Source organism: Monodelphis domestica, chromosome 1 (assembly GCF_027887165.1).
Source record: "Monodelphis domestica isolate mMonDom1 chromosome 1, mMonDom1.pri, whole genome shotgun sequence".
NCBI classification, from domain to species: Eukaryota; Metazoa; Chordata; class Mammalia; order Didelphimorphia; family Didelphidae; genus Monodelphis; species Monodelphis domestica.
The window spans coordinates 594,083,365-594,107,141 of NC_077227.1; the positions used below are offsets into that span (position 1 = coordinate 594,083,365).

General features: G+C 43.4%; 1 protein-coding gene across 5 annotated transcripts in view; it reads right to left on the reverse strand.

Moving 5' to 3' along the window:
• Window positions 1–335: 335 nt before the first annotated feature.
• BIN3 (bridging integrator 3) overlaps window positions 336–23,777 on the reverse strand; it is a 45,773-nt gene continuing 22,331 nt past the window's right edge. For 2 of the 5 annotated variants that reach the window (XM_007476484.3, XM_056813699.1), the window contains exons 3-9: window positions 20,997–21,037; window positions 20,584–20,645; window positions 13,936–14,072; window positions 13,121–13,161; window positions 5,868–6,009; window positions 5,586–5,720; window positions 336–1,330 (exon numbers count right to left, since the gene is read on the reverse strand). In XM_007476484.3, coding sequence (XP_007476546.1) covers window positions 1,184–1,330; window positions 5,586–5,720; window positions 5,868–6,009; window positions 13,121–13,161; window positions 13,936–14,072; window positions 20,584–20,645; window positions 20,997–21,037 — 705 coding nt within the window. In that variant the 3' untranslated portion in view covers window positions 336–1,183. Of the gene's footprint in view, window positions 1,331–3,909; window positions 3,998–5,585; window positions 5,721–5,867; window positions 6,010–13,120; window positions 13,162–13,935; window positions 14,073–20,583; window positions 20,646–20,996; window positions 21,038–23,777 lie in introns of all 5 variants that reach the window. The other 3 variants (XM_056813700.1, XM_056813701.1, XM_007476485.3) reach the window with 2 other exon arrangements.

The window sequence follows — 23,777 nt, forward strand, 5'->3', positions numbered from 1 at the left end:
TGTGCTGTGTGAGCTACTTGTGTCATGGGGCCTGAACTTTCCTGCCCATCTCTCACCCTCAGTCCAGGCTGGGCTGTATTCATTTGGGCAAGGTAATAGAGCCATCACAGTTTCTCCCTGCAGAAGTGTCACCCTGGAAGTTTAGCTATAAAGCCCTAGGTAGCAAAGGAAAAAAGAAGTTTGTTGAGGCCAACCAAGCATTAGACAAAAGGTGCCACTCTCACAGTTAAACACTCAGTCCTCTAGAGGGCAGCATCGCCTTGCTCAAAATTACATTGGGTCTTCTTGGAAGCCAAGGCATGTGATTAAATCTGATCCACCCCATTATTCTCAAGTATCAGCAATACAGATAGGGTTTATTTTAAGTTTCATTGAAAAAATAAAATCCCCAGTTTTGAAGTTAGGGGGAAGAGGAGAGTCCAGACTTTTTGCCCTTTCCAGGGGGTTCCTGAGTTGACAGGTGAATAGAAAAACATTAAATTGACATTTTAAACTAATTCCCAGACCTCAGAAGGTAATCTCCAGTGGAAAACCTTGGACTCTTCCCTTCATTTGAGGCACAGGATGAAGATTGGAAGATTAGACAGACTAGCTTTTTCTTAACACTTGGATGCTTGGGCAGAACATGGAAGACAACAGTTTATCTGCCCTAACTCTAAACTCGGGCAGATGGGGTTTTGAAGGGAAAGGTTCACCACCAGAAGCAGGACTAAGGCATTGAGGCAATACAATAAAGCAAATCAGCATACTAGCCTAAAAATGAGGAAAGGCCTGACTTTGATGTCCTGGCCCAGACCGAGCTGACTTGTTCAGATACCTATGGCTCGGGGCTGGAGGCAGGAGACAGTTCTATGCTGGCCCAGTTTTGGAAATAAAAGTCCTCATGCCTGGGGCTTTTATACTAACTGTTTCACTGTCCCCCCATGCTCCTCTCTGGAGGAGGCAGTAGCTTGCTTAGAGCAGAACATTCTGTGGCATGGCACTGAGGGTGGGAGTGGGAAGGAGCTCTCCGGCAAGAGGATTAGACTTGGTCTAAGGGCTAGTGAGAGGGAGCAGAGGCTGCCTTTGCTCCCCTTGTCAGTGCAGTCATGGCACAGTATTGTGGCAGCTGCTGCCCTTCACCATGGAGTTGGCTTTACTGAGTCTGAGGGTGTGTGGGGCGAGGATCTCTGCCCCAGGGGTTTCAGTCATCAGCCACGATGGACAGGGCTCGGAGCTCGCTCAGCTTGGTCTCGTTCTCTTGCTCCCTCTGCTCATCTGTATGACCTGGTTGGTCAAGCTGTTGGGTTAAGTCCCTGAAGATCTTGTGCATCTCCGTGTAGTACACGACCTAGGGTCAGGTGTGGAAAGGAAGGAGTGAAGTCAGCAGGATCTGGGATTCACTGCAGGAAGCCCAAACCCTAGGGATCAAAAGGCCCTCAGTGCAGTAGTCCTGGCAAAGCCAGGCAACAAGCATTGATTAAATGCTTACTGTGCCAGGTGAGTACAGCGAGGTGGTACGACAGATAGAGTGCCAGGCTTGGTTGTTAGGACTCGTCTTCATGACATTAGACAAGTCACAATGCTGTTTACTTCACTTCCTCATCTGTAAAATGATCTGGGGAACAACTCCAGTATCTTTGCCAAGAAGACCCCCAAATAGAATGAACAATGAAAAGTGTCAGGCCCTATATTATGGTGGGGGACATGAGGTTACATGTAAGGTTCAAAATGGGGGAAAAAGGTTCTGGTTCTACTTCCTGATTGGGTAGCTGTAGGGAAGGGGGTGGATCACAGAGTTTAAGAAGTCCAATTCCACAAGAGGAAAACTTGAACCTCTATCACTTTGGAAAGAAAGTCAGCCCCACAAAATCCAGAAAACTGGGAAGTAATAGCTAGGAGAGTCACAACCAAGCTAAAATCTGCCCCACACCTTAGCTGTGGAATCTGGAAAGGGGTGTGGAGCTAGCCTGCTACTTGTCCTCTAAGATGCAGAAAATGTTCAGGACACAAGGATATGACAGAAATGGGAAGTATGGGTTACCACCCTTACCATATAGGGCTGTTAGCAAAAACAGCATAGAGCTGTTTAATGGGAATAGTCCTGAAATCATTCTGAAGGACCTTGAGAAGGTTGGCTTTGCCCAATACTGGAATGCATACAGAGATTCCCATACCTCAACATTGGCTCTTCTTATAGCCCTCAATGAGGGCATTTAGTCCAGGCCTCCTTACCTACCTTTCCTCCCATTTCCCTCATATGGCAAGTAGGACCCCCTGCCCCCCAGTTTAGACTCCTAGAGATAAGTAAGCCTCAAACATGGGTCTCCTCACATGATTTTGATCATGGTATCCCTGCCCAATTGGCACCCTGTCCTGGACGGGTCTGGAGTTGAGATCAGATCCCAAGAAAATCCTGTTCCTTTATTTCTTGTAGGGGCCCAGAAAATAGTCAAATCTGGAAGTTTCCAACTCCCACTATCAGCTCATCACATCTCTAGCAACTTTGCCGCAGCCTTGCAGGGAAACAGAGGACCTTGTGGGCAGCCTGAGCAGGCTGATGGGTGGATGGGGGTGGGGGTGGTACCCCCCCACAAGCCGCAATGCGCTGGGTGAGTCACCAGGAATGCTCACTTTTACTGTGACTAATGGCACCAGAATCCAGGCAGGGGGAGGGCTAGTAGAAGCCAGTGTGAAGGAGGCGTTAAACAGCCCCCTGGCCACCACCAGGCCTACTCCAGCCAAAGGTTCTTGGAGGTCTGAGAGCTCTATAGATTTCTCTTATGACAACAACACTGATGCAGTGGGAAGACAGTTTGAAAGTGGATGGGAGAATGATGGAGGATATGAAGTATGACTGTAGGAAGCAGAAGGTCCTGACACATCCCTGGATAGGGACAGGCAAGGCTAGGGGAGGCTGGACTGCTCAGAGACCCTCATGGCACTCTGGGAGATTGCAGACTCAAGTTCCTCTGGATCTGTCCCCAAGTGTGTGCCCAGGATACTGTGATCAGCAACTGTGTTTAGTGGCAGGATGTGTCCAAGGGCACTGGTGGTCTCCAGCCATTCCTTCCACAGTTATACCTGGAGGCAGCAAGCAGGGCCCAGGACTGCAGATACTGGGCTTCTCCCACCACACTCACTGCCTGGCTCTCCCATCTCCTAGACTTGGTTTTACCAGGCCCTTCTTATAGGTCCCCAACTGTACATAGAACCTGTGATGTACCAGGTTGTCCACTAGAGGGTGAAAGACGTCCAGGCCAGGAAAGCAACTCCCTAAATAGATGGAGAACTTCACGAATAGAAAGATGTTTAACCCCCAGATCTGGTTCCCATCCCCGAATCAGATTTTCTACAGTTTCTGCATGGCGCGAGGTCTGGTGGAGGGAAGCTGGGCTAAATGTCCCCTGCCTTGGGCTCCTCTCTATTCTCCTAGGGCCTGACTTCTCCCCTCAGACAAGGAAAAGAACAGCTTCCAGACTTGCTAGGGCAAGTCCAAGGGGAGGAGAACAGAACAATAAAAATGTACGTGAATGTGGCCTTTCTTTTCCCTTCTGGACTCCCTAAAGGGTGTACAGAGACAAAGGGTGTCCAGGTTTGATCCCAACTCTGAGGTTAGGAAAGAGGCCAAGTCCCTCCAGATGCCTGGAATTGATGAATTCCCTTCCCCTTAATGCCCCCTTTCTATTCCCTCATCAAGCAGAGGAAGGGGCTGTGGCTGAGGGGCCTGAGAGTAACAATCCAATAGTCATCTCATTAAGCCAGGGGGGTGTGGGGAAACCCTTGGGTTCAGTCCTCTTTTTGGCAAGTGCTGAGACTTTCTTAGAGTCTGTCTCTCTTCTTCCTTAAAAAGGTTCTGGATGGAGGGGCAAGGTAATGTAGGTCCCATGAAGTAGCTAGCACACTGAGTTTTTGGGTGTTTTAGCTTACTTTCTGCAGATGATTCTCAAGCTACATATTAAGGCTTCTTTTCCTGGATCTCCAATTCCATTGCCAGCTGTCCTCTGAACATCTCCATCTGGATAGTCAATGGTCACTTCAAATTCAATATATTTCAAACAGAAGTCCTTTTCTCAAATCTATTATTTATGGTAAGGGACCCATATGTTTATAGTCGATCAGGTTTGATTTTTTCAAACATTGCACCTCTTTGCTTTCCCTGTTCTCATCTCAACTAGTACGACAGCCTCCTAAGTGGTGTCCCTGCTCCCAGTTGTTCCCCTTTCCAGTCAATCCTTCAGTCAACTGCTGAAAACCATGTCTCATGTTATTAGATCCCTTCTCAAAAATCGTGACTGCTGCCTATTGGCTCTGGGATGAAACAAAAACTCCCTAGACTGATGTTTAAAGACCATTACAATCTGTCTCCTACCTACCTGCCAGCCTAATTTCACATTAGTCCCTTTCATGTTGTTCAAGCCAAATTGGCTTACTATTTCTCCCCTAAACTTAACTCACCATTCCTTGCTTCCATTCCCCATATTTGGAGTGCATTTCTTCTTCCTTTCTGCCTTTTAGAATCCCTAATTTCCCTCCAGGTTTTGCTCAGCGCTGCCTTCTAAACAGGGCTTTCTGGATTGCCCCCAACCCCAAGCATTAGTGCTGCCTCTTTCCCCTGAAAATTACTCGGCGTTCCTAAATATTCACTTATCTGGGTATATGAAAGAGCTCCCCAGTAGAATAGAAGCTACTTAAAGACAGGGCTTGATTTTGGTTTTCCCTTCGTATCTCCAGTCTAGTGCATGCTGCACACAGAGTTGTCCTTGATATTTGCTGATGCAGCCATGGAACGACTGAGGTTCGGACCCTAGCTCCCCACTACTTGCTAGGTGCACACACACACACACACACACCACCTGAACTTTCTGAGTGGCTGTTTCCTCTCTGTAAAATGGATATAACACTGAAGAGGGAGTGGGGTATGGCAAGAAAACCATGGGTAAGTCACTTAATAATTAGAAATCATACAGTGAATTGCTGATCTAAATCATTAGAGGGAGTTTCCCTCCTGGGAGTTCCACATGTTGATAACATCATAAGCCTGGACAAAAAGAAAATACACTATCTAGCTCACAGCTGGGAAGAGGTTTTCAAGGGTGGTTTAAATGATACCTTCATCATTATCCTAGAAGTGTGTGTAAATAATGAAGTAAATAGTGGGTCTTTCACTGAACAGCCCCCAAGACCTAGGCCTCTAGGTTTTAGTCCCCTTAGCAGCTTCTTTAGGGACACACATAACAGTATATGCTTGGGAATGCTACAAAACAGATAGACACCTGGGAATGCTACTGGCTCCATCATGGTTGGAGAATGGGGTAATTCCTTCCAGGCCTGGCCTCTACTCCCCAGCCATGAAGTGAAACTGAAATCTAAACAGAAATCACCCCAAATCCCCATGCCAGTAAGGACTTCTTTTAGATGGTTCTAGAGTGCCAAGAGTCAAATTCCCTCACTCAGGGTCATGGGGGTGCCCATGTTCTCACTCTCATATTTAGTCTTTCAGTGAGGATCCTGGGGGGGGGGGGGGGGGGAAGGTGGGACTGTTGGCATTCCACCATGAGTCCAGGAAGCCCAGTCTCTAAAAATAGAAGAAAGCTCAGGTTTACCTGGGCCCGGATCAGTGACTCAAAACTTGGCTGGAAGTAGTCAAGCCGGCTGTTGTAGAAACGTGGCATCTCCTCCAAGAGCTGTCTGTTCTTGGCTTCAAAGTCATCCTTTACAGGCCGAAGCTCTTCCCGTACCTGTCCAGTGTGGGCTCAGTTAGGGCCCCGGCAGGGCAGAGACCTCCATCCATACCATTCTGCACCATTCTCCTCTCAGAGAGTCCACCTCCCCGAGTTCTGCCCACTTCCCAAACCTATGGCTGTCTCCCATCCTAGACTCGGTACCTGGTGGAGTTTTGCCAGGACTGGCCCCGTCTTTTCCTTTTCCTCATACTTTTCCACTTTGGATTGCAGTCGCTTGTAGTCCTGTAGGGCCTGTTCCCGCCTCTTCACAGCCATGTTGAGGCTGGGAAAGACGCTACCAAACCTGCCAGGAAGAAGGTAGAAGTTTGAAGAGAGGTTGACACTAACTTCAGAAAAGGTCTTGGGGATCATTTACTATACCCCACCACGGGACAGATGAGAGTCAGGGAGGTTCTGAGATTTGCCCAAGATCATCCCCAAGCAGAAGAAAACAGAATGTGGATTCTCTAACTCAAAATCCCACATGATCCCAAGTAGTTCAGACTAAAATGTCTTATACAAAGCCTCATGGGAAAAGGAAGGGCTAAAGGCATTAGCACTTATTACCCCTAAAACAGCCCCTTACAAGAAAATGAATAAACCCCAATGTGGTACTTGAGAAGCCTGTTGGTGTGTTGTTCCAAGGCCTTTTACATTCATGATCTAGCTAGGTAGGCTTTCTTATATACCTTTTAGCCTGTAGAAAAGGATCACAGAATTGTAAGGATCCTTGAGGATGATCTAAGACAATGATGGTGAATCTTTTAGAGACACAGAGTGCCATGCCCCCCCCCAAATGCTGCCCCCCTGTCCCCCCACCCCCACCCCAGACAGAGGAAGGAGGAAGCACTCTCACTGGGCTGCTGGGCAGAGGGGTGGGAGATGTAAAAAATGCCATCAGGTATAGTGGAGTGGGGGGAGGAGAGCAACTCCACCTGAGTCCCTCTGTCTTTTTAGTAACAAACTCTTGGGACGCAGAAGGTGCCCATGTGCCCACAGAGAGTGCTCTGTGTGCCATCTTTGGCACCTGTGCCATAGGTTTGCCATCACTGATCTAAGACAAATCCCCTCATTTCAGAGAAGGGGAACTTTAGCCCAGATAGAGGAAGTGGTCATAGCAGTAGTTGCCTGGTAGAAAGTGCTCTGGAGCTGTGGTCAGAGAGGGCCTGGGTATGAATTCCTATTTTTCCCTACAATGTAAGCATATCACTTAAGCTCTATAGGCCTTTTCCTCTACACAGAATTAGGGGAAAACAAGATCCATGACTGACCAGAATCTAGAATATGAACCTAACTCAGATGACTTTCTAGAGAAGTCACCTATAGAGAGGTCTACAGGATCTCCCATCTTTTGTTTTATTATTTATTAAAAAAAAAAAACCCAAACCTCTTATCTTCTGCCTTAGAATCAATACTATATATTGATTCTAAGGCAGAAAAGGGGTAAGGAGTAGGCAATGAGTATTAAGTGACTTGTCCAGGATCACACTGCTGGTAAGTGTCTAAGGCCACATTTGAACCCTGGACCTCCAGTCTCTAGGCCTGGCTCTTGAATCATTGAGACTCCCAGCTGCCCCTATCTCCTGCCTTAAAGACACCAACTTTGAGGGCTACGAATTTTCTCTGTGACTAAGATAGGTGACATAACCCAGAGCTTTGGGACCATGGATAAACTGTCAATTTTAGCCATGTCATAGTAAAGGAAACACCCATTTACTGATTGTTCTAAACTGAAAATCTCAAAGTTGGCAGCCCAGGGCTGTTGCTCCAAAGTCCCCTGTAACATTTTAAATAAATGCCCCTTGGATATTTATGTTAAAAGGCTAAGTAGAGAGGGGGGCAGAAATTGTTTTCTTTCCTTGGGCAATCCAGAAAGGCAGTTCTTGAGGTCACAGCTCTTCACTCAGACCTCATAAGCAGCTCTGGATCCCAAACACTAACATGTTAACTATATGGATCCAACTGAATACATAATGAGGATCAAATTATACTTGTTGCTGAAGTTTTCCCCAAACTTGGGAACATGATCACCATTCAAGCAAACAAAAAATTAACAAAACATCATACTTGGGTTTAAGTAATACACAATCAGGTGGCTCAGTGGATAGAAAACCAGGCCTGGAGAATGGGAGATGCTGGGTTCAAATCTGGCCTCAGATACTTCTTAGCTAGGTGACCCTGTGCAAATCTGCCTTGGAACCAATACAAAGTATTGATATAAGATAGAAGGGTTAAAAAAAAAGTAACTAGCCAATGATGTCTGAAATCCAGGCAAAGGAAGAAGAGACTGAAGCTGAGCAGAGGTAGAGATGAAAATGGTCAACTTGCTCACCTGGGGCTCTTCCATAAACAAAGAAACTCTTCTGAATAAACCATGTTCCTCTCCTGAAAGTCTTGCTCAGATGCTTCATCATGGGTATGTGTGTGTGTGTAAGTGACCCTGATTATGTCAGCAAAGGAGGCCAAGATCTGGCATGACCTGTCCAGTTAGAGAGGTTTCTGAAAGGTACAGTAAGAAGCTGCAGATTGGGCAGCTAAGGGACAATCTAGTTAAATAGAGAGAGGCTCTTTGGCCTGTGGGTGGCCATAGCAAACCTTGAAGACCATCCTCTAAAGTTACAGATGGATCATAATCAGTGTTGGGGGAGGGAGTATCCACATCAATGAAATGAAAAATAGTTTAAGTATGGAAGTAAGTAAACCAGGGTTGGGGCTTATTCTAGAAGCAAGGTCTTAAAAGTTCCATTATCTTTAGATCAATAGCAACAGCCCCTAATGAGTTTTCCTTACTAAATGAGGAATGCCAAAGTCATACTGGCCTCTGCCAGTCTGCACCATCAAAGCCTAGTGTGACTCAGTGATTCTAAAAACCAAATTATAGCCACCATGGGATGCAATCTAGAAGAGGCTCGTCTTATTACTTCTGAACTGGCACCTAAGGTTGTTACTATGAAACGGTGTTAGGGGAAGATTTCTTCCCACCCCTTCTCTCCCTCTCTCTGAGAGGACTATGACAGACAAGTGACTAAACACGTGGTTTGCAGAAGGAGGTGTGGGCAGAGCTGTGAAATCTACTGAGGTGTTCCCACTGGAGAGTAAGTCATTAGAATCACCCCACTGGAAAGGTTTTAGTTCTACAGCTTCCCTCAGTTCCAGGGCTCCTGCTCTCTGACACTCTCTGGTGGTTGTGATCACATAAATGAAGTCAGAATAAGAATGGGGCATAGGCAAGTGAGCTCTTGAGTGGCTCCTTTTGTGCTCTCCTTGCAAGCCTATTTTCCATTCCACTACTTCAGAAAAGTGAGGGTATCCCTTGGAAGATATAATGCAATGTGAAAACACTCTGAAAGAAGTAGGCACTCAGTGGTCTCAGGATCAGGAGTGGTGTTATGGTACAATAATAGAAAGGGCACTTGTTGGATTTGGATTCAGGGGAAAATCTATTTTAAAACCTAGCTACCAAAACTCTGCTTTGTGATCCTGCGTAAGTCAATCACTTCACCTTCTGAACCTTTGTTTAAAAAAAAAAACAACAACACATACACTAGCTGCCTCCCAGATTTATAAAACCTTAAAATCCTGTAGGAATGTGAGTTGCTCTTATCCTGAGAGTAGAAGAGGCCAGTCTAGTAAGGAAGCAGTTAATAGTCCCTGCCTTAGGGAGCACTAGCTCCCTGCTCCAACAGTATATCCCACCTCTCCTCTAAAATTTATCCTATAGCATCACTCATTTTCCAACGCTATGGTCACACAACTCCAGTGGCCTAGGGGCATTAACGCCCATATTTTTTTTTAACCCTTACCTTCTGTCTTGGAGTCAATACTGTGTATTGGCTCCAAGGCAGAAGAGTGGTAAGGGCTAGGCAATGGGGGTCAAGTGACTTGCCCAGGGTCACACAGCTGGGAAGTGTCTGAGGCCAGGTTTGAACCTAGGACCTCCTGTCTCTAGGCCTGGCTCTCAATCTACTGAGCTACCCAGCTGCCCCCAACACCCATTTTTAAGAGCAGGGAAAGGGAGTGTAAGTGCCCATATAAACCCAGAAGTTCTCATCTTAAGAATTATCTCAGCCATTTCCATATAAGTCAACCCACTAACCTGGTAGTCATTTCTTTTTCATGATGCTAATTTTGCCCCCTAAAATTGATGTCTCCATGCCAAATCAGGATGCCATGGGTGAGGTAGGTGGGTACAAAGTCAAGATGGCAGCCAGGACTTTATCCTGGGAATCTAAGATGAACTGAGTGGGGAATGTACAGTTTGCTCCCAGTGTGGCCAAGCAATGGTAGACCTGGAGAATCAAGAACCTATGTGATGGGATACTAACTGTTCGGCAACAAGAAATGATCAATACTTCTGAGACTCTTCCCAACTCTTCTTTTGTCCGAGATTTTCCATGGCTCACTATAGACTAATCACTAATAAATTTCCATTCATATGGATTCATTCAACTTTGGTGTTCCCTTTGGGGGTTGATTTCACACCTTCCTTGAAGTGTAGAAACTGGGGAAGGGCTAGGGAGGGGGCACAGCTTAAACCAAGGCATCTGATAAGTCAGTGGTGGGACCAGGAATCAAAAATTCCTGGCTCTCAATACTAGCCCACTCAGCCCCCACCTCTCTACTCTCTATTTATAGGAGATGGAACAGCCTTCACCAACTCCCAAGTTGTGGGCAATATAAATAACCATGGTGTTGCAAAAGGAGTTGGTTTGAAAGCAGGAAACCTCAAAACTGGTCTTCTGCAGTTAGTGAGAACACAGGTTTGCAGGGCAGTGGGATACAAGGGAAAGCACACTGGATATGGAGACAGAGAACCTGGGTTTGAATCTCGACTCTGCAATTTAACACCTTGGGAGTGGGCTGGGTACATCCTCATCTGTAAAATAAGGGAACTGGAATGGATGACCTCCAAATTCCAAAGTGACGATCCTATGGTGGGACCAGGCTGGTTCCAAACACCTGAGCATCCTCTCAGCAATAGTCCAAGAGAACATTCATGCTGGCATCTCTCCCCAGAAAGACATAGTAGCTATCGGGCCCTGTGAATAGAATTTGAATCTTTTGACTTCCACACCCAGGGCTCTCCTACACCCTACTGCCTCACAGGCACCTCAGGGTGGTTAATTTTTCATCTTTACAATATTTTATTTTCTCGTTGGAGTGTAACTACTGGATAACACTGCACATAGTAGGTACTCATCAAGAAGTTGATTCTTTATTTTGCCCATCTCTTGCCTGTCCCAGAGCTGGCTAACAAACTTCCTCCCCTGGATGTGGGAAAGGAAGGGAAGGAGGGAGGGAGAGGCCGGCTGGGAGGTGGGTTGGGAGCAGCCGGCCCTGGTGGGGAATGCCTGCCATTCCTCAATCTGTGCCCACACAACCGGGATCTTCCACCCACCAGGAAAGGGAAATTAAAAGCATCCCAATCCGACTGGAGCCCGGAGGAGCAGAACACCCAGCTCAGAGAATGGGAGATTAGAGGCCGAGCCCCCCGGAGGTGGGAAGGAGGCTGTGAGGGGGCAGCCATGTGGCCATGTTCTTCATTAGGGGAGGACAGGAAAGCTGCTGTTTCCTGCTTCCGGTCCTGGGGTCCCCAGAAGGCTCCCCACTACCAAGACGGAAGCAGGAGGGGAGGGTGGAGAGAGGGTGCAGCCAGTACTAGTTTGATGTGGTCAAGGAGATTTCATGTCTCCTGGGGAGGGGTGAGGAGCTAGTCTACAGGCTCATGGGGAGGTCAACGGATCTGCCCAGGGAGATCTCAGCTTCCACCCCGTCACTCGCCCACTTTCCTGGCAGGTGGTGGGCTGCCATGGTGGTGGGAAGCAGCCAGGATTTCTCTCAGCTGGGCACCAGCTACAAAAGCCAGGGTCAGGGATTGGATTTCAAGGCTGCTTGGTTCGTGTGAAATTGAGTCAAAGCTCCCAAGGCTGGCTTTTCTTGCCTAGATTTGCCGGGCCCCATGTCCTACTGAACTGGCTACATGCCAGCTCAGATGTCATGTGCATAATTCAACTATCTCATCCTTAGTGGAGCAGGGTCTCTGGGGATATGACTCCTAATGTCCAAAAGATTGCCCAAGGGTAGGGACTGCTCTGCTGCCCACCCGCCTTCTTCCTGTGAAGTCTCATCTCAGGAGGCTGGGGTGCCAAACCACAGAGCTGCCTGATTGATTAAGATACTGGCTTCCTGACCAGTACAGATGTCTGATTCTTGTCATTCCATGGGCCTCTCAATAATAGACCCAAACAATATATCTTGCTTCCTCATCTTATCCTGGATTTTTGGACTAAGGGAAGACTACGAGGCAGGGAAAGTGATTAACTTTTGGTAGTGGAGAGAAACTGCTCTGAATTATAAGTCACTGCTTTGAAACACATTTAAATCATTTCCTAGAAAAGCTGGTGATCAGGAAAAGTCACAAAGAACCCCTTCCAGGATTTAGAAGAATGTCTTCTTAAACCTATTTCCTGGGCCTAGGCAAGGATGGATGGTTTATGATTTCCCAAATACAACGGGTTAGAAGATCAAAAACTGTTTTCTCTTGTCTAATTTTGGGGTCCCTGATCCAACCTTAATGATAATTGAGCAGATCCTGCTTATCCAGGTCTCAGATGAGTCAACTGCAAGGGACCACCATAGAAGAAGTAATAATGTGCAGCTGTTGAACTGGAGCCTGGATCCTTTCTAGGTCAAAGCCAGTTTGGGAGAGGCCAGAGAAGAAGATGAAGTGAGGTGGGAGCTTCAAGGCAGCTTTCCTGTCTCCTGCCACCCCCACACCTACTTTTCCCCCCTTAACTTCAGGGACCTAGAGAGCAAGTCTGTCTCTCTGATCATCAGCTGGAGACACTCCCAACATAGCAGATGGATCCCACTGCAGAATTTATGAGCCTGATGGGTCATGAATTACGGGGCCTTCCCAGTCAAACAATCATGCTGCTACTCCTCCCCCAACCCCTCTGCCCAGCCGCTCCCTTATTTCAAAAGTACAATACTCTAGGCAGCTGTTCTTCCACTCCTGACCAGAGATGAAAGGCCTCCTGCACCTCCACTGAGGGCCAGCCAAGATCTCTGCTAGCTTAATTTGGCAGGTTCAGGCCCTACTGGATCTTGGGCAAGTAGCAAAAGGAAAAGAGCAGAATGACCAAGTTTATAATGGCAAGTAGAGGCTTAGCTGCCTTGGGTTTCTGCAAGGCCAAGAAGTGGCACAAGAAGGACCAGAACTTTTGGGGGGAATCACAGGGCTTATAACCTTCTCAGATTGTCCCATAGTAGCTCAATTTGGTCCTCAAGCTTCTGTTAGACTGCTCAGCTCATTCCTTGCCCACTGCCAACCCCACTTCAGTTTTCCCCTTTTGAAGCATATATTCCCAGCACAGTTCTAAGACTGTCAGTCTTCAAGGATGGCTGCTACTCACTTTTTTAAGGGCTCAATCACTGTCTTTTGGATCTGGTTTACCTGCCAAAAATAAAACACAATGGGGTCAGATTCTGGGTGGCAACATGGCTGCACAGGTTTTCTGTTTCTACTTCCTGTGACCAAACTCTGAAGCTATGGCCAAAGAGATCAGAAGGTCTGCAGAGAGAGGAGATGCTTTACATTCTCCATGTTCCTATACCTTCTACTGGCCTGCCACTCCCCAAGGCTTCTGATGATGCTCAATGAAGAGGACATGGATGGTCCTTGTTTGTGTCTATGCCTAGGATCTAGCACAGTACTTTATGTATAATAGGTGCTTAATAAGTACTGGCTGAATTGAATGAAAAAGGAATGCTAGTCATATATGAGACAGAAGATGGCAACTTGGTGTGGGCAGCCACAGAGAATCCACTGGGTTCAGACAAGGACTATTTCTTATCTATTATTGGATAAAACTAGATAGACCATTCTGAGGGTCAAATGTGGCACTGTAAATGGCATCAGTCATGACATTACAGATACTGATGTTGGCCTGAACACTGATTTAATTTGGCACCTCAAATGGTCATCAGTTCAGTGGTCTCTGAGGCTGTGAGAACTGCAGGAGGAACCCCCTTAGTGCCAAGCCTGACAAATAATAAGAAACATTTTAGGGCAATCATACAATATGGGAGAATCGTGAGAGGGCAGGGTGAATAGAAATGAGAAATGGGGTCTGCTATGGATTCCATAAGAACTGCCCAGTGGTTTAAAAGAAGACATGAGAAGAGAGGAAAAGGAACCAATGTTCTTGGCTGCAAAAGTCCTTATCACCTTTTCTTGGTTAAAGGCATCCATCCGTTTCATGGCTGTATCTAGCGCGGTCACCAAATTTAAAAATTCCTGGTCTTGCTCACAAAGTGGGTTGGAGAGGAGATCAGAAGAGATCTTCACAGCTGATTTGGACATGGCTGTGGGAAGGGAAAGCTTAGAGGTTGAATGGAAGGCTAGAGAACAAGGTTATTTTAAGCCTTTATCTTTCTACAGTCCAGATGATAATGACCACTTTTACATTAACATTTCAAATCTTACTGCCCACATATCTGGGGGGCTAATTTGCCAGGAATGAGATGGGCAAGAAGAGATAGGCTAGGATCTAGATATTGTTTTTCATATAACAAAGTAACTTACATCTTTGGATCCTGACAATGCCTCAAAAAGCAAGTAGTATAGCAATGATGAAGTAACAGGATCAGAGAGGTTAACTGACTTGCCTCACATTATATAGCTAACTCAAATCAAAATCTCCTGACTCCAAATCCAGAGTTCTTTTCATTATCCTTACATATGATTTGCAATGGCCTTGGATGAAAGCTGGCATCACACAGGTTACTTGGATTCTCCCAGCATAGGCTAGAATCCAACCAACACTTATTTCTCCAATGTTTTCATTTGTAAAGGCCACAGATTCTCAAAGACTCTTGAGTGATAATAAACAACATGTCTGATAAATGTTCACTAGTTTCTATTTGGACACCTCCAGTGATAGAGAAATGTTTGTTTCATACAGCAATTTTGGACAGTTTTGTTTGGGGAAATTCTTCCTTATATTGACCCTGTAATTTATATACACAAAATAAATAAATAAAATAAACCCTTATATTGATTCATTAGTCCCAGTTCTAATATATGAAGTCATAAAAGAGAAGTCTAAGTAATTCATTTCATGTGTTAACACTAAAATACAGTTATTTAGTTCTCCAAGCTAAGCGCATTTAGTTCAATTACTTCTATGACATGGCTTTCACAGAACTACACTATCCCAGTCACCCTCTTATAGGTAAATTATAGCTAAAGCTTGATGCATTTCTAGAACAAAATGCACTCTTCCTCAGGGAAAGTGAATAGTTGTTAAAATGGTGACTATTTCAGGTCACCATTCAAAAGTGAATAGAATTAGGAATCAAGAGATATAGTCTTTAGTCCCTCTCTTGACCTTGGGAAATCACTTGACCTCAGTTGGGCTATTTCTTCACCTATAAAATAAAAACACATTATCCCACTTCATAGTATGAACAGAGATAACTGATGTGAATAAACTCTGAAAATGTGTTACCATACTAAGTTTTATCATACAACACTGTCTTAAATTTGTAGAACTTTCTTTGAGGAATTTAATGAATGGAATACTCATTTGGTATGATATAGTATGGATTGGGTCTAATGGCAAAGGATTCAGAAAGTTCTTTCAGTTCAATTAATCTATGAGGAAATTCTATGAAAGGACAGAATGTCCATATCCTTTATTAAAAGCTGCCAGGAACAGGGCTGTGAAAATAGCACTTGTAGGTCTTCGTCCCCTACTATTTTTAAATCTATACAGGTTTAAAAAATAAATTCTCTAAGGGACAGGCAGGATGGACAATAGGGAATGGGTATTAAACTTTCAGTTACTGTTTGTTACATACTCCCTGGCACAGGGTCTAAGTATTTCTCAGAAAAAAATAACAAGAGTATTCCACAGTATATCTTCAGAGTAAGTCATAGAGAATTCAAAGTGCTTTTAAGATATGCTTTCTTTAAGAGGTACAGAGTTCATCTCCCTATCTTGTAGATAGGGGAGAAACAAAGGTTAAAAAAAAATGCAGTCACTTATCACAAGTCTATGGTCAAGTAAAAAATGGAATCTATGAGTTGACTATAAATCTAAGCCTACGGCCACTTTGTATTTCTCTTGTTCCTGGAACTGGAGATATCTACATAAGGGGGCTATTTGGACACAAAACAATACAACGTATGGTGGAAAACAGGGATGTAAAATTCCAAGAAATGTTAAAGCTATGGAGGAAAAAAAAATTTTTAAAGGGAAATTGTGGGAGAAATATATAAAAATATATGTATGTATAAAAACATAATTTATTTGGGGAAGGATACATAATATGCATTTTTTAGTACCTTTTGCAATCTTATATCATTTAGCACAGTTCCTGGCACATTAGTTAAGCACATAATAAATGCTTTCTGATTGATTGATATATAATCAAAAATACTCCTGTTCAAAACAGAGATAAGAAAAGACCTGAAAGGAACTATTTCATTAAGAACAAAATAGTCCTCATCAAGATTTTTCTTCCATTTTTTCTCTACTCTCTGACTCCTACTTTTCCACATCTCTAAGGGGGGAGAAAAATCTCTTCTTCGCCACAATTATAGGCTATTGTGTGGCTAAGTCTTTGGAGTCAAATAGTTTTGCTTAGGCAATTAGCCACTGGGAAAAGTTGAGTGAGGCATCTGCTCATAATGTCACCACTTTACATATAAAGCTTTCCTTGGTGGGATCTGAGGCCAACTAGTTAGGCTGGTTAGAACAGGATGCCAACCAAGCCAAGGTCAGATTACATTTCCATATGGGCCAATTAGCCACACTCCAAAGGCCACAGACTACCTCTTTTAACTTTCAAAGATGTGGTGTTAATAGGAGGGGGCACAGGATGGTTGATGGTGTATGGCTGATCAGGGCAAATGTATTAATATTGTTTGAAAAATTCTTTAGAAATAATTCCTTTTTGCCAGTGGGTCACCTTCATATACAATGGATGATACACTGGAATTCCTTTTAATTGAACCTGGCTTTTTTGATAAAAAAAATTCCTCACTCAGCTCTAGGCTGGGGAAAGGAAGATAAGAGGTAAGGAAAAAGGTGCACAAAGCTCATACCATTATTGAGAAAGATCATGAACCCTTTAAGACGAGGACTTAACATATACTGTCTTTCCACTGCTTAGAAAGGGGAAGTGAAGGTTCATTCTTCACAGAGCCCAGGGTCAGGTCACCTGAGATGTGGGGTCTTGATGACTATATAGTGTAGCTCTCAATTCTAAAGGCTGGCAAAGGTCCAGTCTTGATTGATAACTGTATATAATAATCTTTGTGTGAGAAGAGAGATCAAGTTTTCAGGTTTTTCTCAACTGAGGTGAAGAGAATTCAGGATTGTGAGGGATCCAACAAAGTTTAGGCTTTGGAGTTAATTAGGGGACCATCACTTCAGGACTAGGGGATAGCTAGTAGCTTTCTTTACCTTTATTGCCTTTAAATCAGAGGGCTAAATCTATAAGGCCAATGATTTACTTCTGGGATTCTGAGGTTATCTGTATGAGCCTGCTATCACTGTGGCTAACACAAATACACCAACAACACTGTTGGATTTATTGGCTACATAGTCAAAAGGAATGTTGATCAGCACCTGTAAACTTGAATACCACTCCATTTTTAAAGTTCTTTACTTGAGGAATAAAGAGTCTTTATTTCAGTGATGAAAATTCACTAAGGCTAACATCCAGGAAAGAATGGAAACCTTGAATCACAGATCCAGTGAAAGAAGTACATGTATTTCGGGCATTTCATCCAATCTCAGCCAATCCCCTACAAGATTATAATACAGCTTGGCATTTGTATGATGTTCCACAAATGATTTACAAAGAAATTTCCCAAACAAAAAAAAGAATTCATATTTATTTAGTTCTCTAATGTTCACAAAATGCTTTCTTACAATAGTTTGAGGGAGACAGGAAAAGTATTATTATCTCCATTTTATAGATAAGAAAATTGAGGCACAGAGAGGTGACATTATTCTCCCAAATCACAGGGTAAATGAGTAGGAGAGTCACTTAGAAACAGTTCCATATTATTTCTACTGTACCAGGAAGCCTCTATAATGTATAATTCTCCAGATCTTCCCTTCACCTCTAATCCTCACCTGTCCTCTGTCCTAACCTTTGATGCTGAAAAAGGCAAAGAAAAAAGGAAATGAAGTGAGAAAAGGAAAAAGCTAATTTCAACTAAGTTGACTTATTTTTAAGATCCAGCATTTTCTATGTCAACTTTTCCTTGGCTGAAACCAAAATAGAGGCTAGGAATGAGTTATGAATTGAGTATGGACTAATCCAAATAGTTTGGATTAACACAGTGTGAATTTTCCTGGCATAAATCAAGAGATCTACCAACAGACAAAGTCAGTTTATATCAGCACTTCTGTTTCTGCTATTGTTTTGGAGGAAGTAGTATCTTGTTTTTTGCAGCTCATTATTAGGATGAAATAAGATGATATATGTAAAGCACTCTGTAAACCTTAAAATACTCTATAAATGTTAGGTAGTATTGATTATTATTGTGGTTGTTATTATTATCCTTAATAGGATGTGGAATCCCTATGCATAAGTAATTGTTTTTTAGCTCTTATGATGTATGCTAAAAAGCCTGTGACAAGAAAAATATTCCAAAAGTGTTAATGCAATGTTTTTTTTTTTTTAAACCCTTCCCTTCCATCTTGGAATCAATACTGTGTATTGGTTCCAAGGCAGAAGAGTGGCAAGGGCTAGGCAATGGGGGGTCAAGTAACTTGCCCAGGGTCACACAGCTAGGAAGTGTCTAAGGCCATATTTGAACCTAGGACCTCCCGTCTCTAGGACTGACTCTCAATCCATTGAGCTACCCAGCTGACCCTTTAATGCAGTTTTAAGTGATTAAAATATATTCTGTGTTCCACTCAGAACCCCACCAAAAGATCAAAGTCTACCAAGGTCATATTGAAGGTATCTGATACTGTAGAACTGAATTGCATAATACATAAATACTATCCTTCTGGGGAGGAGAGGGTGAGCTCTACAGAGTGGTACCAGTAGTCCACATTGCCCTTGAAGAGGAGGAAAATGACGGACTCTGCTCACACAAGGTTGGATTTGGTCTGCCTTTCTCAGGAATGCCTGGAGTTGGCAGGCTGTAGAAGGCACCCTAAATCCAAGGGACCCTGATGGGAATGCCTGGAGAGCTGCCTAAAACTCTGAAGGACATATCTTACAAGGGTGGAGTGAGCCCCAATGAGCAGCTGCCACTGACCACTCCCTACAGACTCCCAGCATGCTCTTCTCCGTTCCATGAAAAATGGTCTCATAATACTAATGAATTCTTTAGTAAGTGAAGCCTGAGGAGTAAGACAGGCCTGGATTTCTAATTCTCTTGGCTCTCCGTAGGACCTGATATGAACTACTTCCTCTCTTGTGTCTCATGATATGGACAGAGGTACAATAGGGGCAATCCAAGTTGGAATACTCATTCAGTTTCATCAGAGAGATGAATGGCTAACAAGGGCCATACAACTGGGAAGCCTGGGTGCTGTTTCAGAAAATGCTGCCAACAAGCCACAGGAGTCAGCCTGGCTCACAAAAAAAAGACTTACTAAAACTTACTACTTATCAACTCTCCCTTTCCCTGAAATCTTCTGGTCACAAAATGATAGGGTCAAAGAATGTAAGAGTGAGAAAGCATCTGGGAGATCATCTAGACCAAGTCTATCAATTTATTGATTAGGAAACTAGTCTCCTTAGTGTTTCTCCTGCCATTTATGGAGGAAAAAACTGTATGTATGAGTTGGATGGGGCTCTCTGGGAGAGGAGCCTCAATGAGTAGATACAGACTTCTGGCATGTTCCTCTGTTCAATGAAGAACAGTCTCATGACAATGCTAATTATCTATAAGTTGTTTGTTTTTAAATGCAAGAACTCTAGTACAGAATTTCTCTTCTTTCAAGAGTGACTCTTGGGGGCAGTTAGGTAATTAGGCTCAGTGGAAGAGAGTCAGGCCTGGAGATGGGAGGTCCTGGGTTCAAATCTGACTTTGGACACTTCCTGGCTAGGAACTCTTGACAAATCACTTAACCCTAACTGACTAGCCCTTATTACTTTTCTGCCTTGGAACCAATACTTAGTATTGATTTCAAGACAGAAGGTAAGAGGTTTAAAAAAAAAAAAGATTCAGTAAGAGATCCTCCTCTCTAGGACCCCTGTTAATTTGCGCACAAATGAGACCCTCTCAGACCTTTTGGAATCTTTAGTAAATGAATTAAATACAGGGCAATGTTAAGCCAGTCTTCAGCCTGTCATAGAACTACATATTTTAGTCCAAATGCCACTCCTTTTCCTCTGTCCTTCTCAAATCTACTTTCTGAGATATCTCTTTGCTCCTGAAAAATAAATCACCTACTTCCCAGGGGACCTATTGTATGTAGCTTTTGTCAAAGTTCAAATCTGCAAGGACCCAAAAGAGGGCCACATTTTTCCTATGGAAAGGAGAGAGGAAAGTAGGTTAAATTCCAAGATGTTAGAGACATTATTAGCCGAAAATCCAATGTGGATATTCCTATCTACTTTAAAGCAAAAAATCTTTGCTTTGAGTTCATCAAACCCAGTGTCAAGCCCAACAATGCACAGAAGTTCAAAGAGGCCCCCCTGAGAAGTTCTGGAAGTTGGAGAGTTTGGGTGAGAGTAGTAACTTTTTACTGATAAGGAATGGTTAACCTGGGGCCAAATGTCAGTCAGCATTTACTGGGTAGACTGGGGGTACCATGGGAGAGAAACCTTTTATTCTCTGCTACATTCACTACCCTCTACCTCTTGGCCTCTAGCAATGTGGAGTGGTACTACCTACCTAGGTCAGCATCGGTGCTCTTCTTCAGGTCTTTCTGTAGCTTCTTGGTCTGATCCTCCAGCCTGCAAAGGAGACAAAAAGAACAAGTTCCCATGAGTTTCTTTTGGTTCCTAAATCTAACCTTCTCTAGGATGTTGCTGGAGAATAGAGGTGTACTTGCTATTGAGATTTTTCAACCTAAACTAAACAATCACTCATTCTACAAAGCTTCCCTAGATGATGTGAAGACTGAGGAACATAGGGATCTGACAGTTTAATGAACTGAGTTGCCCTGACAATATACTAATGGGGGTGGTCTCCAAGTCACTAACAGAGCATCAAACAAATGTTTCAACTACAGAAATTAAACAAAATAGTGCTCTCTCTTCCCTTTGGAGCCCTTCCACCTCCATCTCCTGGAGTTGATCACTTACTGCTGGAGTTTTCCGTATTCTCTTTCAAAGTCTCTCTCCACCTGTAATGAAAGACAACTCACTCATCAAAGAAATGACAATGGAAAAAAATCACCCCTTACTTCAAACAATGTAAGATAATCATCCCCAACTGAGCTTCCAGGAAGCAACACTGTTCAGTTCATACAAGTACTAACAATTCTCCAATGACAAGTTCTCTTTGTGTTCTTCAATTAATTAATTGCTTGATTCAGGGATGAGACTCCCTTCTTATATGGGCCTTCCAGGCAAGTACCAGCGGATTGTGACTTTATTCCCCCACCAAAGGGGCAGAGGCACAAATTCTTTCCCTTCTGCTCCCATTGCGGTGAAAGAGGAAAATGACTAGCTGAAGAAATAAAGTCAAACTTTTGACTGGTTAGCACATTTTTTAAAAACCAGGGAGAATTGGATCTATTTGGATACTGGTGGTTCAGCTACCTCTATATAGAAGATGAAGTTAAAGGTCCTTTTCTGTTTTCTTGTGAGTCAGTTTCCTCATCAAAAACATGGAAACAATAGCCTGTGAACTTTTGACAAGGCAATACTTGACTTATCTGGGTTGTTACATCAAACAAATAATGTCTGAAAGATTCCAGGATGTACTATAAGAAAGAGGCTAGAAGCATATATATTAACTCTAACCACTTTCACATGGAGGAGATAAATGGATATGCCTGATCAGAAAAGTAATTGTCAGAGGTATGACTCTGTGAACTTTTGAACACATTCTCTAGAATAAGAGAATACACGCCTATTTCTCTCTAACTCCAACTTACTCACCTAGCATTCATAGCTTGGGGTGCTCTCTGGGAGGATGTGCTCACTGATGGATTCAAGATTTTGTTTGGTTTTAATGAAATTGCCATTATCTGCCTCAAGGTAGAAATCCTTAATCTGGACTCTCAACCTTGCTTGACTTCCAAAGGCCATTTGATAGTTACTGAGCAGAAAACTACGGGGATGTCAAGGGGTCAGTAATGGAAAGATGGCATGTAGCTGCCAAACTGACAGGGACCTTTAAAACACATAATTTAGAAGAATCTCTTTTGCGCACCTCCTTAAAACTCATCCCTTTCATAGAAGATCAGCCTGATTAAGTATTATCCTAAAGCAACACTAATCTTACTACACAGATTGAGTTATATCTTGATGGGGATTCAAGGTAAATAAAGCTCAATATAAACTATTTGACCATAGAGCATCAGGGCTTTCTGGTCAAATCCTTCACTTACAGATGGGGAAACTAGGGCCCAGGGAGAGAAGAAACTTACCTAAGGTCATAGAGTCAGTCAGTGTCAAAGCCAGGCCTAGAACTAAGGTCTTCAGAGCTCTTTTCTATTTCCTTATACTTTTCCTGTCAGTTTACCTTATCTCTTCTGTGTTGATTAGTTTAGAAGGCAGAGACTTGGTTTCCTCTTTTTATAAACTGGCAACTAGAACTGTATCAGACTATGGCAAAATTGTGAAGTAGGCAAAACTTTTTGGTGCCCCTAGCCTTCCAGGCCTTCCAATGCCCTCTGCAGTGAAGTCCCTCACCTTCCTCTATTAAGTGCCCAATAAATGTCCTCATGCTCTCTTCTTTTTATTTTTGTTTCTCCCCTCAAAGAAAATTTGTTCTTAGGGGAATAAACTGATATTTGTTAAGATTTACATAGCTGATAAAAGCTTAAATAGTATTGTCCTGCTCTGCATTTAAAAAAAACCTGGATCAAATGTGATAATGAATGTAAAATGCTAAAAATCTAAAAAACTACAGAGTGTTTTGTGAAATATGTGTTTTAGTTTGAAATCTTAATCTAAAATAATAATGCTCCTGTGATGGAATTTCTGTGAGTCAATGGGGAAGATATCTGAAGGGGGGGGGAAGGGGGAGGGAGAAAGGGAGGCAATGAGGTCTTACCTATGCTTCTGAAATCATACCACATAGTTACTTAGAAAGGTACCATGATAGCTTTCAAAGATACTTGGGTTTAAAAATCAGCCTACTATCACTTAATATTATAATAATAACAACAACATCATAATAGTCAGCATTTATAGAAATGCTTTAAGGTTTGCAAAGGGCTTTATATACATTATTTCACTTGATTCTCACAAGGGGGGGGGTAGTTTCTGTAAATATCTCCATTTTACTGATGAAGAAACTGAGACACAGTGAAGTATCTTGTTCAGCGTCACCCAGCTAGTAGATGTCTGAAACAGGATTTGAGTTCAGGGTTTCTTGACTGCAGGCCCAGTGATCTCCACACAGAATGGTCTCTACTTGACTGGTTTGTGACCATGGGCAACTCCCTTATCTACTTAAAGCCTTAGTTTCCTTATTTTTTTTCTAAACCCTTACTTTCTATCTTAGTAACAACTCTAAGAGAGAAGGGCAAGGGCTAGGCAAATGAGGTTATATGACTTACCCAAGATCACATTCTTTTTTTTTTTAAACCCTTACCTTCCATCTTGGAGTCAATACTATGTATTGGCTCCAAGGCAGAAGGGTGGTAAGGGGCTAGGCAATGGGGGTTAAGTGACTTGCCCAGGGTCACACAGCTGGAAAGTGTCTGAGGCCACATTTGAACGCAGGTCCTCCCCACTCCAGGTCTGGTGCCCTATCTATTGTGCCACCTAACTAACTGCTCGTAGTTGCCTCATTTTTAAGCCGGGGATAAAAAATTCCCATTAATTTCCTGACCAATGATATTATGTAGTTAAAGTACTCTACAAATTCCCAAGCTCCATACAAATGCCAACTATGAGGATTATTTCAGT